This window comes from Protobothrops mucrosquamatus, unplaced genomic scaffold (genome assembly GCF_001527695.2).
Source record: "Protobothrops mucrosquamatus isolate PMUCROS unplaced genomic scaffold, P.Mucros_1.0 scaffold235, whole genome shotgun sequence".
In the NCBI taxonomy this organism is placed as follows: Eukaryota; Metazoa; Chordata; class Lepidosauria; order Squamata; family Viperidae; genus Protobothrops; species Protobothrops mucrosquamatus.
This window is the reverse complement of record NW_015386586.1, coordinates 79,612-96,146: the sequence shown is the minus strand read 5'-3', so window position 1 is coordinate 96,146 and position 16,535 is coordinate 79,612. Positions and strand designations below refer to the sequence as shown.

General features: G+C 42.1%; 1 protein-coding gene across 1 annotated transcript in view; it reads left to right on the top strand.

The window, feature by feature from the left end:
• LOC107285997 (obscurin) overlaps positions 1–16,535 on the top strand; it is a 190,237-nt gene that overhangs the window by 135,478 nt on the left and 38,224 nt on the right. Inside the window, exons 61-70 of the mRNA XM_029283797.1 lie at positions 848–1,120; positions 2,298–3,632; positions 4,555–4,833; positions 5,313–5,391; positions 7,608–7,732; positions 11,070–11,284; positions 13,974–13,992; positions 14,216–14,314; positions 15,287–15,508; positions 15,797–15,863. Coding sequence (XP_029139630.1) covers positions 848–1,120; positions 2,298–3,632; positions 4,555–4,833; positions 5,313–5,391; positions 7,608–7,732; positions 11,070–11,284; positions 13,974–13,992; positions 14,216–14,314; positions 15,287–15,508; positions 15,797–15,863 — 2,713 coding nt within the window. The remainder of the gene's footprint in view (positions 1–847; positions 1,121–2,297; positions 3,633–4,554; positions 4,834–5,312; positions 5,392–7,607; positions 7,733–11,069; positions 11,285–13,973; positions 13,993–14,215; positions 14,315–15,286; positions 15,509–15,796; positions 15,864–16,535) is intronic.

Below are 16,535 nucleotides of genomic sequence, written 5' to 3'. Positions count from 1 at the left end.
CTTCTTCTTCTTCTTCTTCTTCTTCTTCTTCTTCTTCTTCTTCTTCTTCTTCTTCTTCTTCTTCTTCTTCTTCTTCTTCTTCTTCTTCTTCTTCTTCTTCTTATTATTATTATTATTATTATTATTATTATTATTATTATTATTATTATTATTATTATTATTATTATTATTATTATTATTTTATTATTTTATTATTATTATTATTATTACAGCACTGAAAAAAGTGACATGACCATTTTTCATAGTTACCACTGTTACAGCATCCCCATGGTCACGTGATCAGTATTCAGATGCCTGATAACTCAGTGTCATGGGATCATGTGATCCCCTTTTGCAATCTCTTCATAAGCAAAGTCAATGGGGAAGCCAAATTTGCTTAACAACCGTGTTACTAACAGTAACAGCAGTGAAGAGTATATTCTATACTTGTGTTGGTTGAAATATATTTTCAATCTCCCCTGTTCTTTTACTTTCTTTACTTTCTTTGTTTTCTATTCTTTATATCTTTTGCACCTTTCTCTCTTTTCTTCTATTCTTCTTTCTTTTAGTTTGAATTAATTTTACTATTGTAATTCAATTCATATGTATACATATACACACACACATACATAAATACACATATGTATATATATCCTCTTACACCTTCCTTGTATGCGACAACAGTCAAAGATACGGACCAGATGCCAACGCCTGAATTTTGATCACATGACTCTGGGGATGCTGCAATGGTCATAGATATGAAAAACAGTCACATGTCACTTTTTCAGTGCTATTGTAACTTTGAATGGTCACTAAACAAATGGTTGCAAGTCAAGGACTACCTGTAAATTGGTTTTTGTGTGTTGAATTTTAGAACCTGTGGAAGTCACTCTGCCTTTGGTTGACCAGTCTGCCACGCAAGGAGAGAAGGCCCAGTTGCAGTGCGAATTGTCCAGCGAGACCGAAGAGGTGATTTGGGTCAAAGGGAAAGAACCGATCCAACCCGGAGGACGATATGAAATCGTCTCTGAAGGCAAAACACAGACACTCATCATACACGATTTTAAATCTGAAGATCAAGGATCCTACACCTGCATCGCCTCGCCTGAAATAAAAACCTCTGCCAATCTTTCGATTGACGGTAAGTTAGAATTCCTACAGGTAATCCTCATTTTACGACCACAAGTCATATAATTGTATTTGGGTCATTAACCAGCAGAGACAACCACAACTAGGACTAGAAATTCCGTTGCTCAGCAACGAGGTTATAAGTGAGTCTTGTCCGATTTTAAGATCTTTTTTGCCAGGGTTGTTAAGCAAATCACTGCAGTTGTTAAATGAATTACAATGTTATTAAGTGAATCTATTTCACTATTTTGCTCATCCGAAGCTGGCTGGGAAGGTCGCAAATGTAGATCACGTCACCCAGGACGCTGTAACAGTCATATATACGCTCTGGTTGCTCAGAGCCAGAATACTGAGCTCCTGACTATGAGGACACTACAAAGGTTGTAAGTGTGAGGACAGGTTGTAAATCACTTTTTTCAGTGCTGTTGTAACGGTCATTACATGAATGGTCATTACATGAATAGTTATAAGTCAATGACTAACTTTACTGAAAAAAGTGACATGACTGGTTCTCACACTTACAACCATCACAGCATCCCCATGTTTATGTAATCAAAATTTGGGCACTTAATAATAATAATAATAATGATAAAGTTGGAAGGGACCTTGGAGGTCATCTAGTCCAACCCCCTGCTCAGGCAGGAAACCCTACACCATCTCGGACAAATGGCTGTCCAGTCTCTTCTTAAAAACTTGCAGTGTTGGCGCATTCACCGCTTCTGGAGGCAGGTTGTTCCACTGGTTAATTGTTCTAACTGTTCTAACTGGTTAATTGTTCTAACTTGGCAACTAGTATGTTTTTACAAATTGCAGCATCCCAAGGTGACCTTCCCAGCTAGCTTCCGACAAGCAAAGTCAATGCGGGAAGCCAGATTTACTTAACAACCATGTGATTCACTTAACAACTGCAGTGATTTGTTTAAGAATCATGGAAAAAAAAAGGTTTTAAAATGGAGTGTGACTCACTTAACTGCCTTGCTTAGAACCATGGAAAATTGGGGCTTTGTTGTGGTCATAAATCAAGGATTACCTGTACTATATTAATCCAGATTGATTGACTGATGACTGATTGATTGATTCTAAAATGGTGATTTCCAAAACTAAGATTTTCCTGTTGATCTTCTTTTTTTATGTCTAGAAGTTGCTATGTCCCGAATTCCTAATAAAAATCTCACCATTTCGTTTCTTAGTTTCTCCAGTGTTGATACTGAAAGAAGTTGTTGAGGAAGAACCAATGTCTAAAGAGCCAAGCAAGGTAGCAGATGAAGAGGTCCAGCCCAGCTTGCCACCCGAAGCTGCTCAGGAAGGGGACCTCCATCTTCTGTGGGAAGCTCTGGCCAAGAAGCGGAGGATGAGTCGCGAGCCGACCTTGGATTCGATCAGCGAACTGCCTGAAGAAGACGACAAGCTTCAGAAACGGAAGAAGGAGGAGGTGGAGATAACCCAATACTATTCCGAGGAATATTCTACTTGCGATGAATCTGCAAAAGTTGGAGAAGCAGATTTATCCGTCACAAGTTCAGATGATGAATCCAGAGCCGGGACACCTTCATTAATCACCTACCTTAAGAAGGCTGGGTCATCTACGGTGAGCATCAGTCGCAAAGTCGTAGAGAAAGTCCCTCAAGATCAGCAGAAGTCTGGTGAGGAACCGCCTCCTCCTGTGGAGTCAGCCGAAATGGAGATTACGGAAGGAGACTTGGAAGATCCTTCCATGTCTCAAGCTGCCGTCAAAATCCAAGCTGCCTTCAAAGGTTACAAAGTGAGGAAGGAAATCAAACAGCAGGAACGTCCAGTCTTTGCTGAGACCTTCAAGGACTTTGTCGGCAAGGTGGGAGACACCCTCCATCTGGAGTGTATGGCCCACAGCAAAACAGACATGAAAGTCAGTTGGCTGAAAGATGGGAATGAAATTAAGGATGGACGGCATTATCACATAGACAATTACAGTGACGGGACTTGCTCCTTGATCATTGCCGGTTTAGAAACGAATGACACGGGCAAGTATACCTGCGAAGCCTCCAATAAATTCGGCAAGGTCTCCCACAGTGCCAAGGTGACCATCCAACTCCAAGCACCTTCTCGCAAGCCAAAAGCCACCAAGAAGCTTCCTGACAGCGAATCAGAGAGCTCATCTGGCAGCGAATTGGACGATGCTTTCCGTAAAGCCGGACGGAGACTTCACAAGTTGTTCAAGTCCAAAATTTCGCCTGAGATCTCCGACGTCGAAGAGGAACTGTTTGTCAGCGCAGACGAAGGAGAGATTGAGGTGGTAGATCATCAGACCTACCGGGAAGACGAACGCTACATCTACATCAAGTTTGAAGTTCACACGGAGGCCAAAACAGCTGCAGGCCGGTTTCGGGAGATGTTTGCTGCTATGGGTATTCCTGTTGAGATTGACATTTTGGATCAAGGCCCTAAAAAGATAGAGTTGCGTATTGGGAAAGCCACTTCACCTCCTGCGGGACAGTTGCGGACTTTGGTTCAACGGCCACCACCTACTTTGCTGACCTCTGATACTGGTAAGTACAAAAGATTTTGTAGAAGGAGTAGTGGCAGGACCTGGGGGTGGTGCCAAAAGAGGCATCAGCCTAGAATTCCTATATAGTCACAAGTGAACTAAGTCCAATCTCCCTGGAATTCCATTGATCCTTATCTAACTCCTAGCAGGTGCTGTTAGTTGAGAAGATTCCTGTGTATAGGCATGTGTACCAATAAATCAGTTTAAGGTGAAGTGTTAGTATGTCTTTACACTGCCCTGGTGAGATCATATTTGGAATACCGTGTCCAGTTCTGGTCACCACGATACAAAAAAGGTGACAAGACCATAGAAAGAGTGCAGAAAAGAGCAACAAAGATCACATATGATGAATGATTGAGGAAACTAGGTACGTCTACTCTAATGAAGAGAAGGACTAAGAGTGATATGATAGCAATCTTCCAATACTTGAGGGGATGTCACAGAGAGGAAGGGGTCAACCTATTCTCCAAAGTACCCGAAGGCAGGACAAGAAATAATGGATGGAAACTAACCAACGAGAGAAGCAACCTAGAACTAAAGAGAAATTTCCTGACTGTGAGAACAATTACTCAGTGGAACAGCTTGCCTTCAGAGGTTGTTGATGCTCCATCATTGGAGGTTTTCAAGAAGAGACAGGACAGCCATTTGTCTGAAGTGGTATAGGGACTCCTTGAGCAGGAAGTTGGATTAAAAGGTAAAGAAGAAGAAGAAGGTGAAGGAGCAGAAGATAGACAAGAAGGAGAAAAATGAGGGGGAAGAGGAGAAGGAGAATTCTGGGGTCCTTGGTTCTTTCTGAGCTTGGTTGTTTTCTTACAGACATTTCATGACCCAGCTAAAGAACACCATCAGTGTTAGAAGGGAGTGAGGTTTGCGGAGAGGAGGAGAAGGAGACGTGTGCTCTTATTGTTCTTTATTCATTCTAGCTCCAATCTTCATCACTGAACTTCAAAATCAAGAAGTGCAGGATGGTTATCCAGTCAGTTTCGATTGTGTGGTGATTGGCAAGCCGATGCCGACTGTCCGGTGGTTTAAAGATGGCCGTGTTCTTGAAGAGGATGACCACTACATGATCAATGAGGACCAGGAAGGATGTCATCAGCTGATCATCACTGCGGTGGTCCCTCTTGACATGGGGGTCTACCGCTGCGTGGCTGAAAACAGCATGGGGGTATCTTCAACAAAAGCTGAGCTACGAGTGGACTGTGAGTTTAAAGCTGGTTTCTGGGAAACTGTTGCTCAAAGGTTGAGCATAACTTTGGGATGCATGAAATGTATTTTGCTTGTGTGACTTCATTAGGCAGCAGAATAAAATAGAGGTTAATAACTCATAGTCAAGCAAACAAAACATGTTTAAAGTCCTTTTATTATGGTTTCCTTCCTTCCTTCCTTCTAATTTTATTTTCTTCCTTCTAATTTTCCTTCCTTCCTCCCTCACTCCCACCTCCCTTAAAAATCATCTGATCAGATCTTCCTCAATTCTTGAACAATTATTCACCTTCTCTTATGCTGCTTTTGGGAAGTATTGCTCTAAAGCAATGTTTCTCAACTTTAAGGTGGGTAGACTTCAACTCCCAGAATTCCCAGGTTGACCATGGCATTCTGGGAGTTGAAGTCCACTGACCTTAAAGTGGCTGAAATTAAGAAAGGTTGCCCCTAAAATCCTCTTTTTACCATTCATTAGTAACCAGCACAGACTATGATACAGCCGGAGATGCAACAGAGACCTCATCATACTACAGCGCCAAAGGTTACCTGTCCAGGTAAAAGCAATATTATTTATTTATTATATTTATTTGCCACCTATCTCATATTAACATGACTCTGGATCAGTGGTTCTCAACCTGTGGGTCGGGACCCCATTTGGGGTCGATCGACCATTTCACGGGGATCGCCAAGCAAGGCTGTCCGCCATTTTTTTTGTCCACCATTTTTTTTTGTCTGCCATTTTTTCCCCTTTTCCGGCGGGTGCCTTACCTCCCTTGGGCTGGGCCAGCTGGTGGTCGGCCTGCTCCGTCTCTGCCGCTTGCCAGCTACGCCTCGGCCGGCACAGGGGGCGGAACCACGCATGCACGGCGCTCCCGGGCAGGGAAAGTCCTCGACTTATGACCGGTTGGGTAGTCCTCGACTTACAACCGGTTTAGTCCTCGACTTACGACCGGTTTAGTCCTCAACTTACGACCGGTTTAGTCCTCGACTTACGACCGGTTTAGTCCTCGACTTACGACCAGTTGGGGTCGCAGCATTAAAAAGGTTGAGAACCACTGCTCTGGATGGAAATCTATTATCAAATGATATTTTGGAAAGTATGTTTATTACTCTGACTAGTTTGCTTCTATGATTATTGACACAGCTTCTTTATTGTGGCACATCTTTTTTGCACTAAATGGATCTTGCACCTCAGAATTGTTCTGATTAACCCATTTGGTGGCCTGAATATTGTAGGTTAAAGGATCAATAACTCTTTCTGATCAGGAATAAGATTTCTGCTGCATCAGCATTGTGGTGCCGTTGGGGGGTGGGGAGCGTGGCCCACTGAGTGGGCGTGGCTGCAGTGATCACAGCAGATGGGATGGGCGTGGCTGGGGTGGGCGTGGCCACCTCAATGTTGCTCATGGGAGGAACGCCTATGGGGGCTGGGCAGGGTTGGGGGAGATCCAGGGAGTCTCTGCGGGTGGTGTGGGCAGGAGGCTCGTCCTGCGGGGTGAGGCGAGGCAGGGGCAGGTCGGGATGACATTGCCGCAGGGCAAGGCAAGGCAGGGGTTGGGACTGCTGCTGCCTGACACCATTGGCCTCCGCACACTGAGGCCAGTGAGCACATGGGGGCCGATGGTGTCCATCAGCAGCCACAGCCTGCCGGCCCTTCAACCCGCACACCCTGGGGTCCGCAGCCCGCTGCCAATACTGGGTCAGACCTCCAGCAGCAGGCGGAGTAGGGGAGGGGGGAGGCATGTGATGCAGACTGCCGGACACGCCTACTCTGTCCCATCTGTTTTTGCTTGCGGTTGGAGAGCAGGTCGCTGCTGGTCATCTACCGGCCCGCTCGCAGATCTTGCCCTTGGCCCGTACGTAGATCTGTTCCCCTCACACACCTAACGCACCTTGGGCCACCTCGGGCTACTGCCACCAGCAGCTCGCGCAGGTCCATTAGGTTGCCACCGCCACCCGGAACGCCTGCCCTGCCCAGCACAAAGTAGGTGAAATGGCTGGCTAGCAAGCTCGAGTAAAGGTGGTAGAGCACGCCCATGCCCAGCAAGCCAAAGGCCACCCCAAGCAGGGAAAACTGGATCCCCATCAGTGCCATAGCCCCCCAATCCACCCCATCTCTGCTGAGCCTGGATGGCCATGATGGCGATGGGGATCCGGCTTTCCCCGCTCGGGGTGGCCTTTTGCCTGCTGGCCCTGGATGTGCTCTACCATCTCACTGCAGTTCTGGGCAGTGGCCTAATTGACCTGCGTGAGTGGCTGGCGGCTGCGGTAGGTATCAAGGTGAGTGAGGGGAATGCGCTCCACCCACGGGCCAAGGGCAAGACCCTTGAGGGGGCTGAGGAGATGACCAGCCCCTGCTGCTAGAAGCTGTCAGACCCTGTGTGCTCACCAACTCCTGTGCTTGTGCCTTGGGGGCTGCCAGGCTGGGTGGGGCTGGAGCTAGGTTGGTGGGGGCCAGTCCCTCGTCATCTCTGGGGCATCCCTCTGGGGCAATGTCACCTGATCACTCACTTCCTGCCCTGTCACTTTCAAATGCCATGTGCTTGCTACTCTGGCGAACTCTGCTGGGGCGACGGCGCGTGTGCCCACAGAGAGGGCTCTGAGTGCCGCCTCTGGCACATGTGCCATAGGTTCTCCACTACTGGACTAGAAGATCTTCAAGGTCCCTTCCAACCCTATTATTCTATGTTCTAAGTATATTTGGGAGTGGGCTTTGCATGTCAATCATTCATTTTCTCTTCCCTTTCTTTCCCACCATCTCTTGAACCAGCCGGGAACAAGAAGGCGTGGAGTCGACAACCGAAGAAGAACAGTTGCCTCAAATCATGGATGAACTTCACGATATTCACGTGGCACCTGGAGCCCCTGTTGCCAAATTCCATTTAAAAGTGAAAGGTAATAGATATTCCAATTCACCCACTCAATGCCTTCACGGCCTGGGGTAGATCCCATTCATACGATCTCTTCTTTCAAGCTGGTTTTTGGAGTTGTTCAGGTAGTACATTATCCTGACATTGGGGGTTTCAATTGTTCCACTTGACTGTGGTTTCATCTCACTCCACCTTGAGTTCTGGGGTCAGTTCCAGCCACTGTGTGCTCAGGATTCAGAGGCATTGCAGCATTAAGCACTTTTTTTCAAAATGACCAAAACAGAATTTCCTTATTCTGAAAATTTATTATTCATTATTTCATTATTGTGATGCAGGTTCCACTCCTTTGTATACAACCAACATTAAAATGCATGTACAAAAGGGGTGGAGCTTGCATTGCAATAGGTTTGGGGAAGGCACCAGCCTAGAAATGGGAGACCATGAGTTCTAGTCCTACTTTAGGCAGGAAATCCTTCACCAATGACTGGCAAATTCTGACTCGAGAAACCTTCCCTACATCAATTGTTCCTCTGACTATGTAGGACAGACGGGGAGGAGGCTAACCACCAGACTGCAAAAATAGAAGTGAATGGTCAGGCAAGGAGATCAAATTCATTGGTAGCCTCACATTGCAATGAAGAAGGACATACATTGAATTTTGTAGCTACTAAGATTGTTGGACAAGTAGGCACAAAAAAAGCCAAGGAAGTAACTGAAACCTGGGAGATGGACCCCTCGTCAGTCAACAGGAGTGCTGATTTACCACCTGCTTACTAAGTATTTAGGAGATGAGGACTTGGCAGCACAAGGAAAGAATAGCCAACAACTTTTTTTAATATGTAAATATTTTATTAATTTTCTAATTTTACAATCATGAGTACTTAATAAAAAAAGCGTTGTCTGGGTCTATTGGTAATTGAGTGGTACATATTAACTTTCTCACTCTAGTTCCAATATTATACCATCCAGTGCTTCCTTGGTCCTCTCTTCTTCCAGTGGTATGCATTTTTCCACACTGGGCAAATACAATCCTTGTTACTGTTAATACGTATACAATTAAATATAGACATCTTCATCACATTTTTTCTGGTATTATACATAATATCCATAGTGTCAGTTTATAATATCTTTTCTAGCCAGAACATATCTCAATTGCATTTGCACTTAAAATCTATTTGTTCAATCAATATCCTGTTTTTCCCACTTTTTAAAATTTTTAATTTCCCATCAATGTTCAAAATATCTCTATCGCTTATAATTTTCTCATAATAAATTATATTTGGGTAACCAAAAGCTTCCCTTATTCAAACTCTTTTAAAATTTTCATATTTCCCATCTCATAGCAAATTATAATATTCTAGTTACAAATTCTATCTTTCTAATTATAATAATACTTTTATTTCTAACAGTTATCTATTTTCTCAACCATATTCAAACATCTGTTTAATAGTATAATATCCCATCTAATAGGTCAAGATCTCTATTTTCTTCAGTCTTATTCTAGCTTTCTTCCTTTGCCAAATAACTTTCCAAGTCAGTTCATTTGAATTATCAAGTAATTCTTCCTCTGTTTTTGTATATATTGTTTGGAATGAGGAAGAGAATTTGATTGAAGTATTTTTGGAAGAACACTCAACCCATTTATATTCATTAGCCTCCATCCTTCTCCTTCAGTTTTTCTTTTTATTTCTTGTTTGTCAATATTCAGCATTTTTCCTTTTATCATCCATTCGATCAGCTCTTCTTCCTTATCCTCAAATGCATTCTGAGATCTTGACAAGTAAGATATCTTTTCCATTTCCGGTGTTATCACTGCGTCTTCTAATTTGTCTGTATCTGTCTGTTAATTCCTTCCTTTAGGTCCTCCATCTTTGGATCCATTTTTTCTAATTTGCCTTCTGTTTTCTGGGTTACTAGTTCCTTCTTTGTAGTCATTGTCTGGATTTGTAATTAGAAAATTGTTCTTTTATCTCATTTGTGTTATTTTTAGTCTCATCATGAAACAAAAAAATTGTCTCTTGGATTGATTTCAACATAGAAAGAATTTCTTTCTGAGATTCAGTAATATTTTCTTGCTGGTATATCAAGCTGGGGGCTTTGGAGACAAGAGTTAAAGATGGTTTTTTACCATTTGCAGCTAAGTATGGAACACCCATTTTGTTTTTGTATGTGGTCTTTATAGTCCAATAGGCTCCCCAACACAGATAAGCAGCCCAAGAGTTTTTTTCCCTTTTCCCAGCTGCAATCTGTAAAAGTGAAAGTTTCCAGGAACAACAAAGAGTCTTATCTAAGTCTGGGCTTCAAGCCAAGTTCCTTTAAGCATAATAAATTGTAGTGCCGTGATTTGCCACTAGATGTCATTGACACCATATTCCAGATTTCCAAATCCAAGCCTATTTTACAGACTTTCAAATATCTTTTCTAAAAAAAAAGTCTCAAAGGTATTTTTAGTCCCCAAATTTCAAAGCTATATACCTGTATTAATTCCAAGTTGATCTTGTAGTTTTCTCTATTTTCCCCAAAGCAATTAATTTGCCACTTTTCTTTTCCTGAGGGAATGGGGCAAGAACTTCCCTTCCCTCTCTCATCGGGGAGAATTCTTTGCTTTAGGCATTCTTTTTTCCAGGAAAAAGATCATAAAAAGAGGATAAAGTCTCACCCAGTTCCATCCATGTTGCTCAAAATATGCTAGTTAGTACTCATCTTTGATTGTCAGCAGCTTCTGACTGGCCATACGAATGTAGCCAGTCTTTCCCCCACCAGTTTGGAGGGCTTCCTTGGATCCAGTGCAAGGGCCACTGCCCCTCTGCAATCAATGAGGGTCCCCTCCTTCTTTGTTGCCTCTCCGGGGCGACTTTCGACTCTTTTTAGGGTCCCCAGTGGGGCAAAATCGAATGTGGAAGATGAAGCCCCATCTTCCTGCGCTCATCATGCCGCGATGCCTAACTGGAAGCTTCAGTCAACAACTTAATAGACAGACATCAAATCCCCAATCAACAACTAAAAAGCCACACATAACAAGCACCATGTAAATATCACACATAGAATAGCTCAAAGCACACACTCTGCTAGAGAGAAGTTCCCGAAGATGGGCTCCAGCATGAGTCCAAAAGCTCAGAAGACAAAACTTCTGGTCCTGGTGACCGACCCAGTTTGGATCCTGCAACATTATCCTGGGACAAGTTTATTTGCCTTCATTCGCAATAAATCTCTGATTCTCAGCATTGAATGATTGAAGAGAGTTAGTGGCACACTATGACTAGCCAAATAGCTGAATGGGGTGGTAAGTGGGCAGTGATGGATCCCTCGTTTAGTCTTATAACTCATACATTTCTCTCTATGTTTGTTGTATGTCCGCCTAGGTTTCCCCGAGCCCCGTCTCTACTGGTTCAAAGACGGTCAGCCTTTACACACAAGCGATCGTCTCCAAAGGACAGACAGCCATGAGTTTCATGCTCTGGAAGTTCTCCAGGTCACCAAAGAGGATGATGGCCAGTATTCTGTCTTCATCACCAACTCTGCTGGGTCTGCATATTCAGCAGCCAAGCTCGTAGTCAAAGGTGAGCAGGCTGAAATGGTTGTTAGTGCTATTCCTTGATAGGCCATACCTGCCCTGCAGAACTACAGAGTCCGGATTTTTTCATATTATAGTGTCTTTTGGGGGAAAAAATCCCCAACTTCTTTAATAGGTGTTTCAGAGACTGGTTAAAGCAATATTGTTCTAGCAGGAAGTTGTCATTTGGTTAAGGAATGATACCTTGGATATTGTTTATTTTCCCTCTGTTGATTTATGTACACACAAACAAACACAGGCAATGATATATTCTTTTAGACTATTGTATCTTTTTTTTAAACAAGTTTTATTAATTTTTCAAATTTTAACATCCAGATACTTAGGAAGCAGCATGGTGCTAGGGAAACCAGTCAATAACAAAATCATTCATATATATCTCAGGTTACGTCAATAACATTCCCTCACTGTTTCCCTCAAATATTGTATCATATTCATGTTAATAAGTTTCTAAGTAGATTCAATCAATCAGTATATTTATCAATAGTATTTTACTTATATATATCCAAGTCCTGTTTAAAGGTTTTATTTAATTCCAATTTATATATTCCAATTTAGCCTTTTATAACCAATGTTTAAGCTTCAGATAACCTTGATTTCCCTCATTTCATTATAATATAATTAACATAACTAAAATACACATATTATTTCAAAATTTGCCTTCTTTATAGATAAATATATTCTGATTCTCATTCTAATAACTCCTCCTTTAATAACAAAATATCTTTCATTATCACAAATCTATTTCCATATAACAATTAAAATTATAGTCTAACAGTTAATTTTAACTCCCATTATAAATCTAAGTGCTAAATATTAAAAAAAAACATTATCTCTAAGACGCTGCATTAACCATTAAGTAGATTTCTAAATCCCATTTTTAAATCTAACTCTGGCTTTCCTTTTGTGCCAAGTAGGTTTCCATGCCAGTGCCTCTAAAACCTCGGATGTATCTCCCTTCATTCCTACACCTGTTGTTTGAATCAAGGGAGAACGTCCAGTTATCAGTCTTTCAAAGGAACTGGCCCCTTTGTAATTGTTAAGTTGTTGCCCTAATGATTCAAATCTCCATGTTTGGTTTAGGGTATTTATAATCGATTCAGTAGTCTGGTCCTCTTCTTCTTCTTGCAATTTCATCTGAGTAGAATAGAGAGTCATATCCGGTGTTGTTGTTGTTTGGTTATCTAAAATGTCTAAATTCTCTGCTTTTGGAGTTAGTTCATCTTCTGTTATTTTTTGGGTTATAGGTTGATCAGTTTGCGTCTGAGGTTCAATTTGTAGTTTTATAAAAATGTCTTTGGCTTTCACTCCTGAGATGATTAATTCTGTTGCTTCACAAATTTTTTCAAGGATAAGTTTGTAATTACATTGTGGATAGGATTTGTCCATTTCCATGGTGATTAAAGATAGTCCTTTAGTGGAGGCTATGTTTAGTAAGACTCAGCTATTGTCCACCTCCACAATTTGTAGGAATTATTGTCACCACAGCTGTTTCTACATCTTATCTTTTTTGATAGTATGAAGGACAAATCCAAGTAGTCCACAAACACCATTGAAGAAAAGAATTCCAGTTACTATGCCAAATTTTGCCACAAGATGTCCCCAGCAGACCACAAAATCTTTTCCCAAATGCCGAATAGCCTCTAATTCAGTTAAAAACACAGAAAAGCTGATATTTTGCAAAGTTAATAGTTAAAGAAGTTAAAAAGAATGCTAAGTATGTATAATAAAAAGTTTTGGGCCCCCAAGGTATCCACAAAACAAAGATCCAATTATTTAATTGTTGAAGTTAGTAGTTCTTTCGTTTTCTTTCCAAGCTGTTCTTTCCCCAAAGGATCTCACCCAAATCCTCTACTCCTGCTTCATATGCTTAGCTGTTATTGGGACTTTCGGCTGGTGCGACTAAGTGATCGGCTATGTTAATGGCCAATCTTTTCTTTGTCGGTCCTAGGGAGCTGCCTCAGATCAAACGGAAGGGCTGCCGCCCTTCCGCGATCTTGCAAGCTTCCTCCCCAATGGTGGTCGCACCTCCAGGGCGACTTTTGACCCTTTCCAGGGTCTTCCAATGAAGGGAAAACAGACGGCAGGGAGCAGCTTCCCCCTACGCGTCTGAAGGCGTTGCGTCCGGAACCAGAAACCTCTAGACTATTGTATCTTGCCTAGCATCTGGGCAAGCTATCAGTAATGTGAAAATGATAGATAGATAGATAGATAGATAGATAGATAGATAGATAGATAGATAGATAGATAGATGGATGGATGGATGGATGGATGGATGGATGGATGGATGGATGGATGGATGGATGGATGGATGGATGGATGGATGGATGGATGGATGGTATATAGATGGCAGATAGGTAGACAGATGAAAGCTATATGGATGATAGATAAATAGAAATAGATGAGAGAGGGGGATAGATGGATAGATAGACAGACAGACAGACAGAAAGACAGACAGACAGACAGACAGACAGACAGACAGACAGACAGACAGACAGACAGACAGACAGGATAGATAGAACAGAGGGGGAGATGATAGATAGAGGGATAGATGAATGGTTGGGTAGGTAGATAGATAGTTGAGAGAGAGAAACAGTGAGAGCGAAACAGAAACAAACATACACAGAGAGAGAGAGACAAAGGTAATGAAATAATTCAGCCCACTCTTTTTTTATCTTCTGCAGGAGTTGGTGAGGACAGAAAACCAGAAGCAGGTAAGAGAATGAAAGACATAAGATATCAAAGTAAACTGGGGCTGAAGTTCCGTATGGCTTTGCTTGAGGATTGCTTTGTCCAAATCAAGGCAGTTTGGATGCTTGGTCCATGCAAAATCAAGCAAGCTTAGTCTGAGCTGGGAGTGGGGGGTGTATTTTTTTTACTCTCTCTCAATTCGTCTTGTTTTCATATACAGATATTTTCTGTTATTTTAATTTTCAGACATTTATGAACAGCTGGTGCCACCAAGATTCCTGGAAAGATTTACCAATAAGAAAGTGAGGAGAGGGGTCAGCATCACCCTTTCAGTGAAAGTGGAAGGTAAATAAGCTTCAAGGACATCCCACCCACTCCTTTTGACTACCAGGCAGTCCTGGACTTATGACCATGACTGAGCCCAAAATTTCCTTTGCTGAGCGAGACATTTGTTTAAGTGACTTTTGCCCCATTCTATGACCTTTCTTCCAGTGACTTTTGCCCCATTTTATGACCTTTCTTCCCACAGCTGTTCAGTGTTAAATTAATCACATGGTTGTTAAGTGAATCTGGCTTTCCCACTGACTTTGTTTGTCAGAAAGTCACAGAAGGGGATCACGTGATCCTGGGACATTGCAATATGAATCAGTTGCGAAATGTCTGAATTTTGATCACGTGACCATGGGAGATTCTGCAATGGTCATAAGTGAAAATGGTTCATAAGTCACTTTTTTCAGTGCCATTGTAGCTTTGAATGGTCACTAAATGAACCATTGTAAGTCAAACTGAGAAGCTGTACTTCTCAGTTCGTTTGTAAAACAACAAGTGTGATACAGATAGACTTCAACTTACAACCACGATTAAGCCCAAAATTTATGTTGCTAAACGAGACAGTTGTAAAGTGTGTTTTGCCCCATTGGAGGCAAGTAAGTTTCTTTCCACAGTTGTTAAGTGAAGTGTTGCAGCTGTTAAGTTAGTCATACCGTTGTTAAGTGAATCTGGCTTCCCCATTGTTTTTGCTTGTCAGAAGGTCGCAAAAGGGTATGACATAACTCCGTCATAACTATGAGCCAAGTGTCTGAATTTTGATCATTTGACCATGGAGATGTAAAAATGAATCGTAAGTCATTTTTTTCAGTGCTGCTGTAACTTCAAATGGTCACTAAATGAACTGTTGTAGGTCGAGGACTACCTGTACTGACGTCATTATTCTAATTCTTGTTATTTTGTCAGTATATATCAACATTTCACCCCCCCCCCCCCAAAAAGTTTTTCTATAACAACCTCACTGTTTTTTTTTTCTTTGTTTTTTTTTAGGGACTCCATCGCCCTCAGTAACATGGTTGAAGGAAGAATTTCATGGCGAAGACATCCTATGGATCAAGTCGGACACCCCAGGTTATAAACTGGCCAGTTCCAATATGCAGCACAGCCTGATCTTATTGGATGTGGAAAAGACCTATAGTGGAAACTATACCTGTATTGCCTCCAATCAGGCTGGTCAGTCTATCTGCAGTGCTTCCTTGGAAGTTTTGGATGGTAAGTTTGACTGTCTATTATCTGTCTGTCTGTCTGTCTGTCTGTCTGTCTGTCTGTCTATGGATTTGCAGGAAGAAGGAGGAGGAGGAGGACTGTGAGGTTCTTGTGCTCTCTGAGATTGGTTGTTTTCTTGCAGATGTGATGGAGGAGGAGGAGGAGAAGGAGGAGGAGGAGGAGGAGGAGGAGGAGGACTGTGGGGTCCTTGTTGCTCTCTGAGCTTGGTGGTTTTCTTGCAGACGTTTCATTACCAAACTAGGTAACCTCATAAATGTTTCTATTGTCTTGCAGTGAAAGAGGCCGAATCTCTGACGCAGGAGCGTGTGATGGTGACAGAGGCCATCATGACATCAATTGGGTAAGTATGTCGTGGCTTGGCCAGACTTTACAGAAACTACATGGTATTCATAACTTGATTATTCTAATTAGACAGATAGGAAAATCTAGAGAGTATCTTCTCTAGCCTTCAAATTCCTGCCTTCTTAGGAACCAACCAGTAAGTGGGAGAGGACACCTTTCTTAAATACCTGATGGGGTATAAGAAAATGTTCTCTCTTACTGAAATTTTAAAAACATCTTTGCACTAATTTTCTGGTAACCGGTATGAAGAGGGCAAAAAAGAAAATGACTATGGATAATATGTCTTTGTTCATTTTAATCAACATTGCCCAGAGATATGTAATGTATATCTATTTGGGATGATATTGAAAGCCTTGATTGTTCAAATACCGTAATGAAATTGTGATGGGTTTTTTTAAAAAAAGATTGAAACACTGTAAAATGTTTTCTATGAATTCTGCCATAGGATGCTGGAACAATTGTTTGCTTAAACCAGGGGTGTCCAAACTTTTTTCAAAGAGGGCCAGATTGGATGAAGTGAACGTGCTGGAGGGCCGAACATTTTTCCGAACATTCTTTGAACCATTACAATTAAATGCAAATGAATTATTTTATGCCTCTTTCCTCTCCCTCTCTTTCCTCTTTCTCTCTCTCTCTCTCTCTCTCTTTCCTTTCCCTTTCCTCTCCCCTC